The sequence below is a fragment of the Hibiscus syriacus genome, unplaced genomic scaffold, assembly GCF_006381635.1.
Source record: "Hibiscus syriacus cultivar Baekdansim isolate YM2019G1 unplaced genomic scaffold, ASM638163v2 tig00003715_pilon, whole genome shotgun sequence".
NCBI lineage: Eukaryota > Viridiplantae > Streptophyta > Magnoliopsida > Malvales > Malvaceae > Hibiscus > Hibiscus syriacus.
In genome coordinates, this window is record NW_024061980.1 from 1,410,747 (window position 1) to 1,430,585 (window position 19,839).

General features: G+C 33.0%; 1 protein-coding gene and 1 pseudogene across 1 annotated transcript; one reads left to right on the top strand and one right to left on the bottom strand.

Moving 5' to 3' along the window:
* Positions 1-8,005: 8,005 nt before the first annotated feature.
* Positions 8,006-10,306, bottom strand: LOC120180424. The gene is made up of 2 exons (XM_039185750.1): positions 9,502-10,306; positions 8,006-8,374 (listed from the first exon to the last, which is right to left on the bottom strand). Exon 1 carries the CDS (start codon positions 10,271-10,273, stop codon positions 9,512-9,514), a length of 762 nt encoding a protein of 253 aa, XP_039041681.1. The 5' UTR covers positions 10,274-10,306; the 3' UTR covers positions 8,006-8,374; positions 9,502-9,511.
* Positions 10,307-13,182: 2,876 nt separating this feature from the next.
* On the top strand, positions 13,183-18,407 carry LOC120181147 (annotated as a pseudogene).
* The last annotated feature ends 1,432 nt before the right edge of the window (positions 18,408-19,839 follow it).

A 19,839-nucleotide genomic window follows, 5' to 3' on the forward strand; every position in this document is an offset into this window, starting at 1 on the left:
AAATCGTGGTCGATCGACAACGAATCGATGTTTTATACCTCACAAACCCTAAGATGAAAATCACGATCCCACGCGATTTTGAAGGTCAATTGACGGCAATTACAGCGGTGTATAATTATAAGGATAGCATGAACTACATTGATGACGGTGGTCGTGGCCGAAAAGGGTAATGAGGAGTTAAGGTTAGGATTTGGGGATTTTTTATAATTTAAGAGAAAATAATTTTTTTAATAAATATAATAATATTTTAATCTTTAAAAAAAATTAATTTCAAAATCATCAGATTCTGACAAGTGTTATTTAATGGAAGAAATTAATATCGTTGACGACCTGAGTCCTTAAATAGTAACGATTATAATGTTAGGCACCAGGAAGTGTTAAAAAATACTTTAGGCACTGTTGCACCCTAATTTTGTTCGGGTAACTCAACTCAAATTGGATCGAGCATGATTGAAAACTATTTGGGATGTTTAGATGATGAGGTGGAACACATTCGCTTTTTTGGGCTTGTTTGGGCTGAGTTATCATTCATATTTACTTCAGAATTTAAATTCCAATTATTATCCCATTTGTTTACATAACCATGAAACCAAAAACCAATAAATAATAAATGTCCATTACAAATTCAATTGACCCAAACATTACCTTAAAACCTCTACCAATTTACAAATACATCCTTAGCCTGAAATAATCCAATTACATTCATCTCTTACTAAAAAAACCCTGAAGCCAACGTAATAAACAATACCCATTACAATCAAACCCAAAGCCCAATGTGTTGGTGAATTAGGGCAACACAAGAAAACCATAGCAAATGGAGAAAGGTTCAGTCGCTGCTAAGCCACCCACGTAATAAACAATACCCATTAGTCTTGTAGAGAAGCTTGGACCAAGTTAAACCCTGAGTTTGGGATTAGGTTTGGTCCAACATGTGACAAAATGGGTGTTTTTAAAAGGGGATCAAGACTTAAGTGACCAAAGGGGTAATTATACCATTTAAGACTTCAAAAGCTGAAACTCCTTAATGGCTTGATGATATCACGTTGTCCTCATTCTATTTTTCCTCACTCTTCATTGTCTTATTCTTTCTCCTTCATCCTTTCATTCTTCCTCTCTAAGAACCAAACAAAGGTGGTAACTTGGTAGCTCAACAATCCTAGTCCGTTTCAATGAAGGTAAGAATCGAAATCAATGTTTTTAGAGCTTTCATGCAAGCCCTCAACTTCTTTATTTCACCATGGTTTTCAAATATGAGTTTTGTGGGGTTTAAGGAACTTAGGTGTTTGATCCGTTTTCAAGAAATTTAAGCCTTTGAGATTGTTCTTAAACTCTTCCTAACCCCTTTAGCAAGTCAAAAATACCTTTTTTTATCCTTGTTTAGTGAGAGAAGTTAGAGAAAGCTCTAAGGGTGTGTTTGGTTAGGGGAATGTGAGATTCGCATGGGAATGGAATCCACATTCCCATGTTTGGTTGGTCGGGAATGTCATTCTTGGTAATCTTACATTACCAATAGTGAATTTTTTGAGGTATATTACCGGGAATGTCATTACCTCCCTTTCCTTAGGTATTGTTGGATTACCGGCGTTTTGGACTAAAATGCCCTTAATTTTTTTTTCTTTCAAAAATATCCTTATTCTGTAATTGAATAATAAAAATTCTACGAAGGTTAAATTAAAAATTTCTCCTTAAACTATTTTAGATTTACAAAAAAAATCTGTAATTGAAATTTTATATGAAGTTCAAGGGTTAAAATAAAATTTTAACCTTTCATTAAACTTTTTATATTTTAAATTTTGTAAAAACAATTATATAAATTTTATGAATTTAAATTTTTTAAAGAAAATATATAAATATTTTCCAACTTGTTAAAAAACAAATATATAATAAGGATAATTTGGTCAAATATACATTCCAATAACCTTTTATTCCTTTAACCAAACACGGTAATCTTATATTCCTACTAAACCAACCAAACACAAAATACATCATTCTTAGTAATCTTATTCTCTGGTAATCTTTTATTCTCACTTGTAATCTTACATTCCGTGAACCAAACCCTAAGAGTAAGAACAAGGAAAATTTTGTGCTTGGGTGACCTTGAGCTGTTATTTTCAGCAGCTAAATCAAAGGTGACTCACTTCTAATTCAACTCTACCACATGTAGCTCATTAGATGTGTTTTGGTAGGTTGTACGAGTTATGAAGCATGTTCAATGTAGTTGCATCTTTCAATGTTTTTCAGCATGATAAGAGACCTATTATGACCCCTTTTAATCCTTATAAGAATTTAATAATGTTTGGAGACCTCAATAGGATGTTTAAGAGTGTCGATGAGGCATTTTCGTACCCAAAACAAGGCATTTCTAGGCACGAGTATCGGTACTGGAAGAATAATATCGATATTATTCTTCAGGTGTGTAAAAAATGGATTTTTGGGCATAGTAGTATCGATACTCATGCATCTAGTATCAATTTTGTAGATGAGGTGTCAATACTCGCATGGTGATATAGATACCGAGTTTACTTAGTCGATTTCAGTAGCCAAATTTGGTATCGGTACTTAGGAAAGTATCGATACCACAGACCATAAGTATCAATACTCAAGAAGGAGTATCGATACCAACCCTTTATTATCAGCCTTTAATAAGTCAACAGTATCGATGACCAAAGGTTAGTATCGATACCGAGAGGCCAGTACCGATACTAAAGGCTTAGTATCGGTACCCACGAACAATTTTGGGTAAGAAACCCGAGGGTTTAAGAGATAGAATTGAGGGACTCAATTACACTAGAACGCCATAAAATAAAATTACAAGTGATAACAGTAAAAAACCTATAACAGCTAGAAATAGTAATAACTAGGGTAATATAAAACTAACCTTGTTTGACGCTCAGGAAACAACCAAGACGCTCGAGTCTCTTTAGTAGAATACGACAGTCAGTGCCAAGGCACTTCAGTAGCTGACTGGGCGTAGATGCCCTAAGACTCGACAGAGTAAGTTGTTTAGGTGTACGTTTCCAATACAGTTCCAGATCTCACCCCAGATACCTAAGGGTATATCAGAAAGGCTAGAGGGGTGTGTGAAATCCGAGATATAGAACCCTCAGCCGCACCATTATGCCTATCTCAGTAGTACATATCAATATTTTACATGTATTCATACTTATTCCATTAGCCAACTCATCTATTGAATGCATGTAGTATAAATGTGTTTATGTGCGCATGTTTTTATCAGAGCATGGAGAAGAAGGGATAGCTCTAGTTTAAGGATTTGTTTAGGTTTAAGATAGCTCAGTCGTCGTTGACTGCGGTTGAAGCTGCGATTTTGGTTATTTGGGGAGAGACGGCGTCATTAGTAAGGTGGAAGAAGGATAAAAAGTGTAAGTTTAAGGAGTTGAGTGAGAACAACTAAAAGGTTTTTAGGTTCGAGTTTCCTGGGTTTTGGTCGAAGACAGTCGGAGGGAGGAGAAGCATCGGTGAATGATGACTAAGCGGTGGTCGAGCTCTGTCTCTAGTGTCGGCAGTGTATATGGAGAAGAAGGGAGAGATAAGAGAAACAAAAAGAAAAGAAGATATGGTGTTAGGTGTCGTTTGGTTAAGTTTTGTTTTATCTCGCCGTCATAAGAGATGATTAAGGGGGCAAGCGTCGCCAGAGCACGGTGGTTAGTGAGGAGCTCTCGGTCGGTTTGGGTAAGCAAATAGGGATGTTTAAGAAAGGAGAGAGTGAGAGAAGAAACAAAATGATGGAGGCGGTTGTTCTGTTTAAAGTTGGGTTAGGGTTTATTATTTGGTTATAATATGGTGTGTGTGTGTGTAGGGTTTGGGGTTAATTTTATTTTAATCCTTGTAGTTCCTTTGCGTTTTTACGATATAGTCATTGGTTAGTTCCCTTTTGAATTTATTTCAAATTGGAAGGCATGTTAGTGTTAAATTCCCTTTTTATTTTGTTGATAGTTACTAAGGCTATAAAAGGGAAAACAATGCATAAGTCCCCCGAATTTTAGCGTGAATTTGCACTTTAGTCCTCTATTATGTGTTTTTTAATTTACTTCAAATGTTTTGTCCTAATTATGTAGTTTTACATTTTTAAGGAGTTTAGTTTTTAGGTGTAATAAAGTGTAAAAATCATGCTTTAGTCATTCTAATTTAGGTTTGTTTTCCATTTAGGTCACTATTTTAATCCTAAAATTGCATGCTTAATTTTTAACTAATTTCCATTTTAGTCACTATATTGAAATAGATATGGTTAGATTAAATTAGTCCTTGAATTATTCTATTTTTTTTAATTTAATCCTTAGATTAATTAGCCCTAAATTTAATTTGTTTGATAAATTTATTTAGTAAGCTGTAAATAATTAATTATTCTTTAAAATCAATTTTGTAAAGTTTTAACACTTTTTTACTTGTTTAAATGCATGTTTCTTTTATTTATTTTCCTTAAGTTTAAAAATTATTAGTTTTTAGGATTAATCTTCTAGTATAGACTCTTTTAGTTTAGTCCATAATTAGGACCTAGATTTTAGATTCTAACCTTAGATTTGGACTTTCGACACTTAGTCTTTTAATTTAAAGAATAATCCAATTTCTCTTTCGCATTAAGATGTATGTTTGTTAAAATTGATTATTCGATTTCATAATTGGTTAAAATTAATTAACGTAATAATTAGAACCTCAACTTTATATTTTTTACAATTTAGTCATTTAGATCTTTAATTAAATATTCTTTTGACATAATTAATTAGGTTAATAATTAGAACCTCAATTTTAGATTCTTCACAATTTAGTCCTTAAACTTTTTAATTAGATACTTTTTAGCATAATTAATTAGATTAATTATTAGAGCATAAATTTTAGATTCTTTACAATTTAGTCCTTTAGATCTTTAATTAGATATTCTTTTAACATAATTGATTAGGTTAATAAATAAAGTCTCCACCTTAGATTTAATTTTACCTTAGTCCTTTAATTTAGGGAATAATTTGATCTGGATTTCGCATTAAGATGCCTGATTGTTTAAATTTATTATTCAATTCAATAATTGGTTAAAATAAATTAGGATTAATAATAGAGACTTTTTTTTAGGTTTAGTCCTCTAGGTTCTTTAATTTTTGTTATTTGACACTTTAAATTAGGAAATCTTAATTAACCCACCCAACATAATTAGGTCTGTAAATGGTGTCTGATTGCATCTTGATTTTAAAATAATAAGTCAATGTTCATTTATCAAGGAAATAATAGTGTATCCTCCGCATTATGCTAGTGGGTGGACATTGGTAATTCCCAAAGTAAATCAACATCCTTTTCAAAACTCCATATCATGATTTATCAATCTTTATGGCAATGTTCGTTTATTGCAACCAATAATTGAGCTTTTGCGTAAATGCTTGAGAGTGAATGTTATTGATCTCAATAAATGATGATCCTTTTCAAATTTGCATCCATAATGATTTTTAAATTAAATAAAACCTCAAACTCAAATTTTTAAATTTTAAATATATGGTAATCGACTATGTACCAATTTCTGGGGGGTGTGAGGACGCTAACTCTTCCCCACGCGTAACCGACTCTCAAACCTGTTTTCTAGTTTTTGCCGACCCAAATTTAGTATTTTTGATAAAATAAAATGTTTTATTAAAATTACCTGATTTTTAGTGTTCCATTCGCACCTTAAAAATGGTTGGAGGTGACTCCCAACATTTCATTTCAAAACAACTCTATCGTTGCAACTAGTCGGCTTTTTCCCCAAAAGACCGGTTGCAACAAACACCTATTCGTGAAAAGCGGTATAATTTAGGCACTTATTTTATATTTAAGCCCCCACACCCCTCCCCCCACCAAAAAAAACTAAAAATAAAAACAAGGCAAGGCAAGTCAAGTCCAAGACTAGGGTTGTAAATGAGAAAAGAAAAATAGTGAGCTACTCGGTCAAAGTTTGATAAATACTCGACTCAAGTTCTTACCGAGTAGAAACAAGTTACTTGATACTCAACTCGAAAAGCTCGTGAGCAAATTAAAAAAATATTAAAATTGTATATTTTTTAAAAAAAATATTGAAATTGTATTTTTTTTAAAAATTAAATGATTAGTAATATTAACATTTATGTGTTGATTTTTTTAAAATACAATATAATATTTTCATGTACTTAAAGTTCATGTTTAAGATCAAGTTTAAGCTTCAATCGAGTTAAGTTTCATTTCTTTTATTTCGAGCCTTTTCAAGCTTTTTTGAACTTCAATTCATGGTTTCGAGTTCAAATCGAAAATAAAAATTTTAGACTCGTGAATTTTTGAGCTAAGTCAAGCTCAACCATACTTGAGGTCGGCTCGGCCCGTTAACAGCCTTATTCAAGACTTTTGGGTTTCTTCATTTGAGTTTTCCCCCATTGATGATATCTTCTTCTTTTTTTACTGCAAAGTGATATTTGGAATGAAAAACTAAAATCTCCAAAACCTCAACTTCGTCCATGTTTACATGATTTCGTCCATGTTTCTGTGGGCCAATATTTTGATCGCCGAGGCTTTCATAAAAAATTAGAATGAAAGGCCGCGCTTAAAAAAAAGTTGGGTCGAATTATCAATGTGGGTATATACCAGACTCAAATTTAGGATTTGATCTGTATATTTTAATTTAATTATTTTTGGTGAACAAGAGTTTAAATTAACTAAAAATCAAACCTGCCCAACGACAATACAATCAAAATGTAAAAAGGATAGAGTTTCAATTGGAGGATCCATGAAAACCTGAAATTCAATTGTACCAATATTCACAAGTTTAACTAGTGTATCCACGACCGTGTTGACTGCTCGGGTATATTATGACCAATGAAGATCGTCCAATTCCTTTTTACAAGCTCACATATTCTACTCGTGAGCGTGCTTAAATGTTGTCTTGTTTCAGTTGTTTGCAGTTCTCGAAACACCTCCAAATTATCCAACTTCATGATAACTCTCCTTTCGCCTAGCCTCCACGCTTGTGATAGTCCTTCATACTCTCCATACTACAACTCAAATTACAGAGCAAAATAATACGAGTTTTCACTAAAAATCAACTTTGTACTTTCAATAAACCTGACACCAGAGTTCATGTATCAATTTATTCATCCTATACACATATAACTGCGAGATCTATCTTATCCACTTGGTAAAGTTAAAGAAGATAGGTAGGCGTTATTATGTGTGTGTATATATATACTGCGTGAATAGGGGTATTCACCATTCAACATGGTTCAAATTTTCCTTATCAGGTTGCGTAAGCTTCAATGAAAAGTTCCCGATGTTGCCCTTCAACTACTGATACCTTCAATTCACTACTCTTTAAGGTTGATATCATCTGTTTTCGGTTTGGACTCTCGTTTTACCGACTACTAACTAGTGGTTGATCCTTCACGCAGTAATATCTGCCCCGCAAAAGTAGATATGTTAATCTGATATCAGTTGCTGGTTCTAAGCATTCATTTTTGCTTCCATCTCACATTACCCTAAAAGAACTATCATCATTCAAGTCCATCCTAAGTGTTAGTAAATCTTACTCTTCCTCTGGAGTTCACAGATGCAAGTAGCCAGGATACAGGGCAAACTTAATTTCAAATTCTAAATGTGGTGAATTTCATGCAAATGAACTTTGATAACCATTGAACGCAGACCTGCAAGAAACCTATTTTACAAATGCACAACACATCTTGCAGAAAGCATTTCTAAATGCTATTGCTACAATGCAGAAAGGTGAAAGTCAATCCATGCATTGTGAGAACATACATAATATTTTGAAATTGACAACATAAAATGACACTTATAATATGAAAACGTCTACTCATCTTGGAAGCTCCTTTTCCGAAGCAAAATGCATTGTGATAGATTAAGTTTTGCAGATATGTATACGGCACTCGTGCTAGCTTGCAAATTACAAACTCCCAAAGATATTAAAGGAAAGGCAAGCAATAAGGAGAATCAGCTGGGAATCCTTGGATGAATTCTTTGACAGAGATAAGAATACATATGAGGACCAGTTACAATTGTCTTGATGTGCTTGAAAAATGCAACAAGCAAGGACTCAGAAGCGAATGAGTTGGCCAGAATATTTGCAGAATAAAGAATCCACGAGTATCCTTAGAGTATAAGGTTATTGCTTCTATCTTGCGTTTGCATATATATGATGGAAAATATGTTGTACAAAACAAGGGTAGCTGATGTAGTTCACATCTTGACGAGTTGGTCATCATACTAGTACGAAGTGGTCAACTTTTCCTATGTCTGAACATGTCCCATAGTGTCAACATGCAGACCTTATCAATCATTGGAATGTTGGTTACCAGTTGCTAACATGGAGGATCTAAGCAAGTTGGTTCATGCATCAACTCTGTTCCTTTAATAGGTTCTGTTCACAAAAAACAACTGCATGATGCAAAATGGCTTTGTAAGATCATCCTCACAGGATTACAAAAGGATAAGAGTGCTTGTTTCTAGGAAGGATAAAGATGGAAGTTCAGTTGAATACAAAAATGGTTTAGAAACAATATTCTTGTAAGACAAGAAGAGTAAATGGTTTGCCAGCAAGTCAACAATCATGAAAAGCCAGCATTATAGCCCATTGTCAGAAACAGATGGTTCGAATTTCATAGCATGTCATTCAAGAGGTTATATTTGTATGCAAACTAATTTCACATTTCATGTTAGATACTTCTATGGTTCCTTACTACCATATGGCAAAGATGAGAGTAGTAAATATCTGGTAAGAATTAGCAGTGATACAGTGGAAATGACCTAATGCGAATTATACTGCCTTAGACCAACCTTCAACGCACATCTATATTCCAGTTTTGTTCATTGCTCAAATTGTGGTATGATAGTGTTAGCTTAGGAAAGCAAATATTGTCTGCCAATACTTCAGTGCTTCACAATTAAAGCACCTTTAAGTTATTTTAAACTGGTAATTGCCTATGATTTTAAACGGACAGTATGTTCAGATTTCCTCAAATGATCATTCTCTATTCTTCCTTGTATACGAATACCCAATCAACCATGGGCACGACTACAGTTCCTACATCCACAGGATCCAGCCATTGCCAAAGTCATTTAAGGTTTGTAACTGTTCAAATATGAATTCCTTCTTAAAGACCAATCCAGAGATCACATCAGTGTGCAAAACTTAACTCTGCATAATGAACTTAAAAAGACACTGGAGCTCACTGAACATTTCAAAAGAAATAAAATATTATTTGTCCATAACAAATATTGAATCAGATAGCTTGCAACCTTGGCAAAAGTGAGCGAGCATGTGCCATTAATAATCATAATCTGGTCAATTCATTTTATTCAAAATGTTTTTTTTTTTGGGGGGGGGGGGATCTTAACATTCAATTAACAAAGAGAGCTTCACCCAATATGAGAATCACCAAAAAAGCAACAACAAAAAATTCAGCAAGCATAGTTTAGCACTTCCCTAACTCCAAAGCTCAAACAGTCCAATAACTTCATTACATTGCACAATTAGCAATTGCATACCTGTTTGCAGCTAGTACACAAAAGGTATGAATTTCCACCTAACTTTACTCGCATACTCCAAGTAGCTCTCTCCAAAAGTCTCTACCATTAGAACCTCCTCCAAATTTGCTTTCTGCTCATAATACAGCAAACAAACTGCTACATTGAATAACAAGCTAAGAGGTGCTCTAAGTGCAAGGCAATAAGTTGCAAATAACAGCATTGTAGATGCGTATATCGGATGCCGAACCCATCTGTATGGCCCAAATTGGACAACAGCAGTTGGCACCACTATCTTCTCTGAATACTTCGCAAGATACAATGTTGAATTATATTGCATCAAAAGAGTTACCACAATCAGTATCCACACTCCAATGTTGCTCCAACCTCCTGGGACTCGATGAAACTCTGGAGCTTCAAATGCAGCGAGCCAGTGCCCAACCATGACTCCAACACAGAACAAAAGGCGATACCATTTGGGTGGGTTCACATCCCACTTAGGATCATATGGACGGGCATAATAATCTCCGTACAATCGTTTTCTTACACTAACATTGAAGAAAAAGAAATAGTGGTATACAAAGAAGAAGATAAAGGGCCAACCTTCAAGATATCCATTGAAATAAGCAGGGGGTACTAGAGTTAGCCAAGTGAATACTGAAGTAACAATTGCAAGTTGCTCTACAATGCTTGCTTCACCAATCGAATGCTTTCTAAAAGCATACAAACCATATAAAGCAAGGGCTATAGCTACAAACCATGGCCAGAACAACCAACTCCAGCTGAAGTACATCCAAAAGAAAGGATTAAAACTACATTACCAGTCCATTTGGTAGCTGCAACTCCAAGTGAAACAATAGAAGCCCATTTGACAATCTTTGTAGGCGTTAACTCAGAAAGAGCTGATTTAACTGAATCAAAAGAGAGGTTTTTGAAGGGTTCAAGCAAAGGGTTTCGAGAATCTGAGCTCGGAATGTTGGAAAATGAGCATTTGAGAGGAGACAAAAACTGGGTTCTTGTTGTTTTCCGAAGCGTTGACGGTGAAAGACTCAAACTAGATGCGTTTCGGATAGGTCTGAGGCTCTGTTGAGAATAACAGCCCTTGCTTTGAAATTGTTTGTTGAAATGCCTGCAAGAAATTATTCGGTTGCATTTCGAATTGAAGCCAAAAGGGACAGTTCTCGGCTGCAACAACACTGAGGCAGTTTCCATGGATTGTTTGAACAAATAGAGGTGCAAAAAGAACAGTTATGGAAATCTACGATGAGACATTTGGCGTCTTCTTCAAAGATAAAATGAAGAAATCTCTTCCGCAGCTATCGACAATTCGCAGATTAGTAGCTGCTTAAGACGGATCTTAGGCCCAATTACTTTCACAATGGCCTATCATATTTTCTTCGGTTTACAATATTTTTTTTATCACTAAGATGTTTGAATGATGTTGGTTTAATTGTGTGAATATTGGTTGAATTGGTTAATTCTCAATTTGATTTTTAAATTTTAAATAAAATATTAATTTGATTATATATTTTATATAAAATATTAATTTAATTCTTAAACTTAAAATAAACATGATTTCAACTCTGAATTCTATGAAATCTCATGTTGTCGGTTAAAAAATTAAATTATTTATTTAAAGTTTAAGGATCTAATGAACAAATATTATAAATCGACAAGGTAAAAATATATTTTTAAATTCGGTGACAAAAAGTAAATAAGAACAAAATTAAAGCAACCATTTTGACAATTTACTTTTATTACTATTATTTTTTTAACAATGATAATTGGATTTCATTAATAAAAATAATAAAATTCTAAGAAAAATTATGAATAATAGTCACATCAAAAATTATACATAAAATAAAATATTAAATCTATAGATATGAAGAAAATAAAACATTCTATTGAGAATGACGTCCAACATCAAAACAATACAGACATTATTAAAACTCATTATCTCTGACGAACTAGATGCTTTACAAATGATAAAGGAGTGGTGAGCAAACTAAATAATTTGACAGGCTTCTTTTCTATATAATCTAATTACATCGGCAAACAACCTTTTACCGAATATGAGACCTGACAATATGTGACCACCGACAAATTACTCAGAAAATAAATGTCGGGAGGATCTTTGTGCGAGCACCAATACAACTGTAGAGGTATGTGAAAATCGTTCTAAAAGTCATAAGAAACATGATACAAGAGCAAAGAAAAAGTATGCTATAAGAGTATAGAAAATGCGTCATGAAAATAGAGAATCTTATATAAAATTGAAAAATTCAAGAAAAAAGGAAAAATAAATGACATAATAAAAATTAAAAAAAATAATCATCGACGATCAATAATCAATTTTTAAAATAATATCGTCATAAAATAATATCGTCGTCCGCTAAACAAAAATTAAATGAAAAGAGAAAGATGATACAAAAAAAATAGGTTAGACAAAAAAAAAGTGAAACCTAAGAATTATTATTATTATTGAGAAATATTTGACCATGTTTGGTGTTGTTTTTAAATGCACTTTGAACTAAAAAAACTCATTTTGACTGTAAAATAAATATTAAACGGGTAAAATATAAAAGCAAAAGTGCAGTGAAAACAATGTTTCAAACCAATTGCAAAAAATTAAGATTTGTAGATTTTTTATTTTTAACTTTGCGTTTACAAATAAATTATAATTTTACTCTTACTAATATATAAGTTTTACTTAATTATGTATTTATATTTTATTTTAATAATTTAATATTAATATCATTTAAAACAATTTATTACTTAATAATTTATTTTAATTATTAAAAAGTAAATAAAATTCATAGTATATATATTAAAATTCATTTTAATTTACAAACAGTAATGTATTTTTTGTAATATTCTTTTTGTCAAAACAAATATTTAAATTGTTATTTAGTAATAGTTTTATATCCTCGTGTTAAAAGGTATTGATAATATTTTTTTATAAAATATTTTATTTATAAAAAAATATTATTAATGAGTTATCTTAAAATACTTTTTATATTTTATTATAGTTTAAGTTGATATATTTTATATATCATAGTATTAATAAATGTAAATATAATTCAAATTTTATATTTTTAATTTATAACATAATGTCTATAATTAACAATTTATCTTTTCAAATTACATTCTAACAATAATCTCAAACTGTTAAATTTTAAATTATACTTTTAAACAATACTTTTAAAAGTTTTTTTCTACCGCACTTTTAAAAGTTATTTTTCAAAAGTCATGCCAAACTAACCCTTAACTATAAAATAAATGCTCAAAATATAGCGCCTTACATGAATAGATGTCTAAACTATTTTTTTGAATGATTCTGGTACCCAACCTTACAAATATTATCACTTTAGGTTTCGGGCCATAAACAACGTTAATTTCCTCCGTTAATAGATACATGTCACACTCAGATAATTTTGAAATAATTTTAAAAAAATAAAAAATATTATATGTATAAAAAACTTTTTCTAAAGTTACAAAAAAAAACCCAAATCCTAACCCAAACCCTAACTCTACCTTTTCCAACCTCTGCCTCCAACACCTTTATTGCCATCTTCGTAGTCGGGCGATGCTGTGGAGTCGTGATGGTTGTCATTTCATTGTGTTCGTCGTCGTTTCGTTGAGGTAGACAAGATAGATTTTGTTGCAATTTTGTCACGATTTTAGGGGTCTTCGGCCGATGTTATGACAATTGTTTGTCAGGTAACTAGTTTTCAGTGGAGGCACGACCAGGTGGAAGTCCAATCGACGCCAATGGTGACGATGGGTGCGACAGATATGGATATAGAGACTAGATTTAGGATTTTTAAAGTTTTGGGGGAGGTTTTTAAGATTTTGAAAATTTTAAACTGTTTTTATATATATAGAAAAATAATTTTTCAAAATTACATAAGGCGACGTGTCATTTAACATAAGAAAATTAACGTCTTTTACGATACGAACATATAAAATAATAACGTTTGTAACGTTAGATACCAAAGTCATTAGAAAAATAGTTTTGATATTTATTCGTGAAGAATGTTATAATTTAGGCAATTATTTTATAATTAAGCAAATAATTAAGCCACTGAGAAACGAATCAACCCCATTTGTTTATCTCTATACAAATCCACGACCATACCAATAAATTCCGTACATATAACCATACAAATATCTAGCGCTCAGGCTCACCCTATTCCTATATATCAACTTCTTTTCCGTTTCCCCATCAAACGAATTCATACAATGCATTTCTTTTATTAACTTAAAATCCTACCCGAAAACACGCCGACGCTGTTTACTAGATTATTTCTTCGTCAAAAAAAAAAGTATATTTCCCCCCATTTTTTTCTTGATTTATTTTACCTTTGATTTGTTTTTTCTTCCTTCAATCATCGAATTATGATTTTTTCTAAGCTTGGTCGATCATATTCCCGAACTTCTCATTCAAGGGCAAGTCTTTATTTTTTCTTCTTATATTTTTCTCACTTTAATTTATTATTTTTTACGATTAATAATCTGTTTTCTGAAAAATAGAAGCTGCTGTATTGTGGCGGCGGAGGTGGCATTACCGGTGGAAGGTCGCCGAGCTTGCCGCGTTTCATCGGAAACGTAGATCAAATAATTGGGCAATCAGGGTATTTTAGAGGATATTTAATTTCAATAGGAGCTGCAAAGGAATTCACTTCAAAGGCTTATTTGTCAGATTTAAATTTCGTTCTTGCTAACCCTAGAATCCGTCGCTTTTTCTCAAGTGAAGCCCCAAAGAAGAAGAGTAACCTAAATATAACCTTTTTATTTATTTCGAATTTTATTGGTTATATAATTTGTTATCAGGTGTTAATGAATGTTACATTTATTACCATTACCTGTTATTAGAAAAACTGAATTATCTCGAGTAATTTGAGGTGAGTGAGTGAAATGGAATAAAGTCTGTTTTATTTTGTTCTAGACGAAATGTACTGTTCTTAAATTTTAGGTGCTAAGCAAGCTCAGGTTTTAGCATTTTCAGGACATTTTACATTGTTTTTTCATATTGATAGTTTGAGGAGTTAATGAAGAAATTGACTTTAGAAAATTTTGGATATTTGTGTTGAGTTGGACTTATAATTTTTACCTTTTTATCGTCTTTTATTATTTGCAGATTATGAAAACTTTTACCCAAAGAAAAAGAAGGAAATTCCAAAGCAAAATGACCAGAAATCTGAATCCAAAGGTGAGTCCATATCAATATCAATTCACAGAGATGTCATGAAGATATCAGTTTGACATCATTTCTGATAGCAACAGTTAGCGTTGTATGTGATATTTCCCCCTTGCAATCTTGTTGTGTGAGAAGCAGAAATATAGGATTTTGAAATTATCTCGTAGAATGATTTTCTTAGCCCTGTAGGCTTATACTATGTTGAGGTTGCTTACTAAAGTATAACACAGTGCCTACCTTTACTTTTACTATTTTAATGTATATAAGTATCATCAATGAATATACTCTTATAGTGCCTGCAGGATATAGCTTGTATAGACTTTAACATTTTTCACTTATTTTTTCTCAATTTCAGAGGATCCCAGCACAGATGACCAATGGAACTTTCAGGAAACTTTCATGAGGCTTTTTCAAAATTTGGTTGTACCTTCGTTAGTTCTTGCATTGTTTCTTTCTATGTTTCCCTGGACTGTTGAGCAGCAACAAGTAAGCAACTCCCAAATGTTTTCACCTTGTTTACTTTCTGCATATTTAAGTGGGTTAGTTTTTACTTTGATTTCACGATGATCTTTTTTCAATGCTTTACGATTCTTATTTTGAGGTTAGAAAATAGATATTACCAGAATGTTGAATCATTTGTATCATTTTATAATCATATGGTAAAAAGCCTCTTTATATTCCTCTGTATTTACTGTGTAACTTTTTGGCTGCATTTAAGCATTTTCCTCCTTTTACAAGTGATTCATATTTTAAAGCATGTCCATCTCTGATTGGGTGTATTTCCCCCTGGTTTTAGCATTCCATGCCATCCACAGTTCAAAGTAACTAGTTAACGTGACATATTTTGTTTTTAAATCTGGATCTAGAATTTAGTATTAGATGGATAAAAGATTTAAATGGGCCAAAATGCATATAGAGTCAGCCCCGTTGCTAGTTTGAAAATTGTATTCTTACTTCCACATTTGTTTGGCTTCTAAATATAAGCAAAGTTCATCTATTTTCTAAGCTTTGCTATGGAAATCTTTCTTGCAGATTAGTTTCCAGGAGTTCAAGAACAAACTTCTGGAACCAGGTTTTGTTGACCATATAATTGTTTCTAATAAGTCGGTTGCAAAAGTGTATGTGAGGAACACACCATACAATCAAACAAGCGACAATGTTCTCCAAGGTCCTGCTAATGGTACTTCTGTCAGAGGACATGGAGGTGAATACAAATGCTTCTTCACTATTGGAAGTGTTGAGTCTTTTGAGGAGAAGTTGGAAGAAGCCCAAGATGCTTTAGGGATTGACCCACATGATTATGTTCCTGTGACATATGCCTCTGATGTTATGTGGTACTAGGAGTTGATGAGGTTTGCACCTACATTATTACTTCTTGGAACCCTTATTTATATGGGCCGGAGAATGCAAGGTGGACTGGGTGTTGGTGGAGGTGGTGGTAAGGGTGGCCGTGGAATTTTCAATGTAGGAAAAGCCCATATAACCAAAGTGGATAAAAATTCCAAGAATAAGGTTAGTTTTCTGTTTTGACTCCTGTTACATAAAAAGTAAAAACAGAATATGAAAAATTTCAGCTTTCTTTGTCTTTATTACCTAAATTCGTTGACCTGCTTTTCTTTGTGTTGCTAGAATATGAGAAGGTCCTTGGTCATTATTTTCCAATATTTTCTGCTTCTGATCTGTGTAGGTCTATTTCAAAGATGTTGCTGGCTGTGATGAGGCAAAACAAGAGATCATGGAATCTGTGCACTTCCTTAAGAACCCAAAGAAATATGAGGACCTAGGAGCTAAAATTCCAAAAGGTGCTCTGTTGGTGGGTCCTCCAGGTACAGGAAAGACTCTCCTAGCAAAAGCTACTGCTGGTGAGTCGGGTGTACCTTTTCTATCAATATCAGGTTCTGATTTCATGGAGATGTTTGTTGGTGTTGGACCATCGAGGGTGAGGAACTTGTTCCAAGAAGCAAGGCAGTGTGCTCCTAGTATAATATTTATAGATGAGATTGATGCAATTGGTCGGGCACGAGGTCGTGGCGGTTTCTCAGGTTCTAATGACGAGCGTGAAAGTACGCTTAATCATTACTAGTAGAAATGGATGGATTTGGAACTACGTCGGGTGTTGTTGTGCTTGCTGGTACTAATAGGCCTGATATCTTAGACAAAGCTTTATTGAGGCCAGGGCGATTTGATCGCCAGATTTCAATAGATAAACCCGATATTAAAGGCCGTGAACAGATATTTCTGGTTTACTTGAGAAAGATAAAGCTTGATCATGAGCCATCATATTACTCTCAAATACTTGCAGCTCTCACTCCTGGCTTTGCTGGAGCAGACATTGCAAATGTTTGTAATGAAGCTGCTCTAATTGCTGCAAGGAGTGAAGGGGCACAGGTCACAATGGAACATTTTGAGGCTGCTATAGACAGGATCATTGGTGGTCTTGAGAAGAAGAACAGGGTAATTATCTTAGTTGTTTTTCTTTTCTGTGATTATCTATTATCCTTGAGAATATTGATATTAGAACCTATGTCTTCGTTCAATTAACATTGCCTCTTTACCAGACATTAGTATGAGATGGTGATTATTGCATTGCATGTTATGTCCAGGGTTGTGATTGATAACTTCACATCATTATTTTATGTCTCCATTTTTCTTCTATCCACTCTAATAACAGGAATCTTCTGGGTCTCAATCAGGTAATCAGTAAACTCGAGCGGAAGACAGTTGCTTATCATGAATCAGGTCATGCTGTTGCAGGCTGGTTCTTGGAACATGCTGAACCCCTCTTGAAAGTGACAATTGTTCCTCGCGGTACAGCAGCACTTGGATTTGCCCAGTACGTTCCAAATGAAAACCTTCTCATGACAAAAGAGCAGCTTTTTGATATGACGTGCATGACCCTCGGTGGCCGAGCAGCTGAACAGGTAAATTTGAAACTTTCTATTTCCATGTGGTTGAGTGCAAATAGAAACACGAATTCATCAAAATATTTACTTGAATGCTCCCTTTTTGGTTTGTCATGTTTTATATTCCAGATACCGAAATATTCCAACACTGAGGCACAGACTAGAACTAGAAAACTATACCATTTTTTCCCATGATTCAGGTTTTGTTGGGAAAGATATCAACCGGTGCTCAAAATGACTTGGAAAAGGTGACTAAGATGACCTATGCTCAGGTGGCAGTTTATGGCTTTAGTGACAAGGTGGGTCTCCTCTCTTTTCCTCAGAGAGAGATGGGCTTGAGATGTCGAAGCCCTATAGCAATAAGACGGGTGCTATCATTGATAGTGAAGTGCGCGAGTGGGTGGCCAATGCATATGAAAAAACAGTGCAACTTATAGAGGAACAGAAAGATAAAGTAGCTGAAGTTGCCGAATTGTTGCTCAAAAAGAAAGTTCTTCACCAAGATGATCTGATTCGAGTTTTGGGGGAACGACCATTTAAATCGAGTGAAGTTACAAACTATGACAGATTTAGGCAAGGGTTTGAAGATGAAGAAACCAAGACCACGCAAACCCCAGAGGGTGGAGCTGCGGATGATAATGGATCTGCACCCCTTGTTCCTCAGGTTGTTCCAATTTGATCCTTGATGGAAGGCTATCCTGATTTTTGTACATTTGAGTCAATAAATTATTTCAATTTTCCGCTACTGTTTTATACAATAGCCATTACTGACCATTCTGGACTCTGCTTTTAACATGTATTATTTGTACATTATTTAAGGTGTCGACATTAGATGCGAAATCCAGATTCATGTCTTAGTTTAGGTAATTAAAAGAACTATGAAATAAAACATATTTTAGTTACATTTATACTTTCTTTTTCTTTCTGTGTGGCCGGCAGAAACAATTGCCCAAAAATATTAGGCTGTGAAGAGGAGAGTAATTAACATAATTCCTTTTACTATTAATTATAATAAAAAAAATATGTACTCATTATATTTTCGTGTGGATGGCAGGCAGCTTATTGATTTTAACTCTTCATCCATTAACCATAAGATTTATACTTGGCCTTGTATGTATAGGAATGCTAAAATAATTTGTTCCATGTAATTTGTTGTATTTTTTCTTAAAAAAATTGTAACATCAGTTTATTTATGATGCATTTTAATATTCAGATGAGATCCATATATTTTTGGATAGGTATATTTTATTATCAATTGATTGATTGTTTTTTTTTTATATTTTCTAATATATCTTAAGATACATTAATTCAATATACATTTTCTATTAAAAGATTTAGATAAATTATATTTTAACTTGTTTTATTATATTATATTTATACTTTGAATATATTATTTTATTTTTAATTTTTTATTGAATTAATATCTGTTTAACCCTAGTCACTTTCTCCCTTCTCATTTCACTTTTCTTTCTTTATAATTTGTGTTATTTTTTTATAGATCGAATTAAATTTTTTTATTTTGTTTAGTTGCAATAATACCGGTTTTGATATTGATTGTTAACCGTCGGTTGTCTTTTATCTTTGTTTTTTTTAAAGTTTTTTAATAATAATAATTATGATTGTGACATGTTTATCTCTACCTCTGTGTCACGTTTTTCTCTGCCTTTTGGTAGTTTTCGTTCGTTTGACTATTATTTTCGTTTATATTTTTTCTCAGGGTTGGATTTGACATCACCATAACTGATCAAGATGTCACTTATTTATTATCATGTTGATCTTCCCTTCTTTGGACTTGGATTGATTTGAATCCATGTTTTGCGTTTGTGGATAGTTTTCTCACACCGCTTGACTCTGATTTGCGATTTATCGATGGTCTTTCAGTAGCTTCATCGTCTTTTGTGGTTCGTTTGTCGATGCAACAACTTGTCTATATCTTTATTTTATTCAAGCATTTTGGTTAGGTTTTTTTAACATTTTAATTCTTTAGTCCCTGTGGCTAGTTTTTGTGTCAATGATTATAAGAAAATATACTAACTATAATTTAATTTAGGGTTACACTTGTAAATCATTATTGTAATTATGAATATTTCTATTTTTAATAAAACTAGCGGTTCTTTTAAAAAGGAACATATTTTCATGAATCAATTAAGTTAGTGCTTTTGAATCATTATTCAATAAAAAAATTAAGTATTATTCTCTCTAAATATCCTAACTTCAAGCAGTTATGTTATTGGTGTCACCGTAGACTATTAAAAA

Coding starts and splice junctions, on each gene's coding strand:
- LOC120180424 (XM_039185750.1), bottom strand. CDS start 10,273: ATGTACTTCAGCTGGAGTTGGTTGTTCTGGCCATGGTTTGTAGCTATA.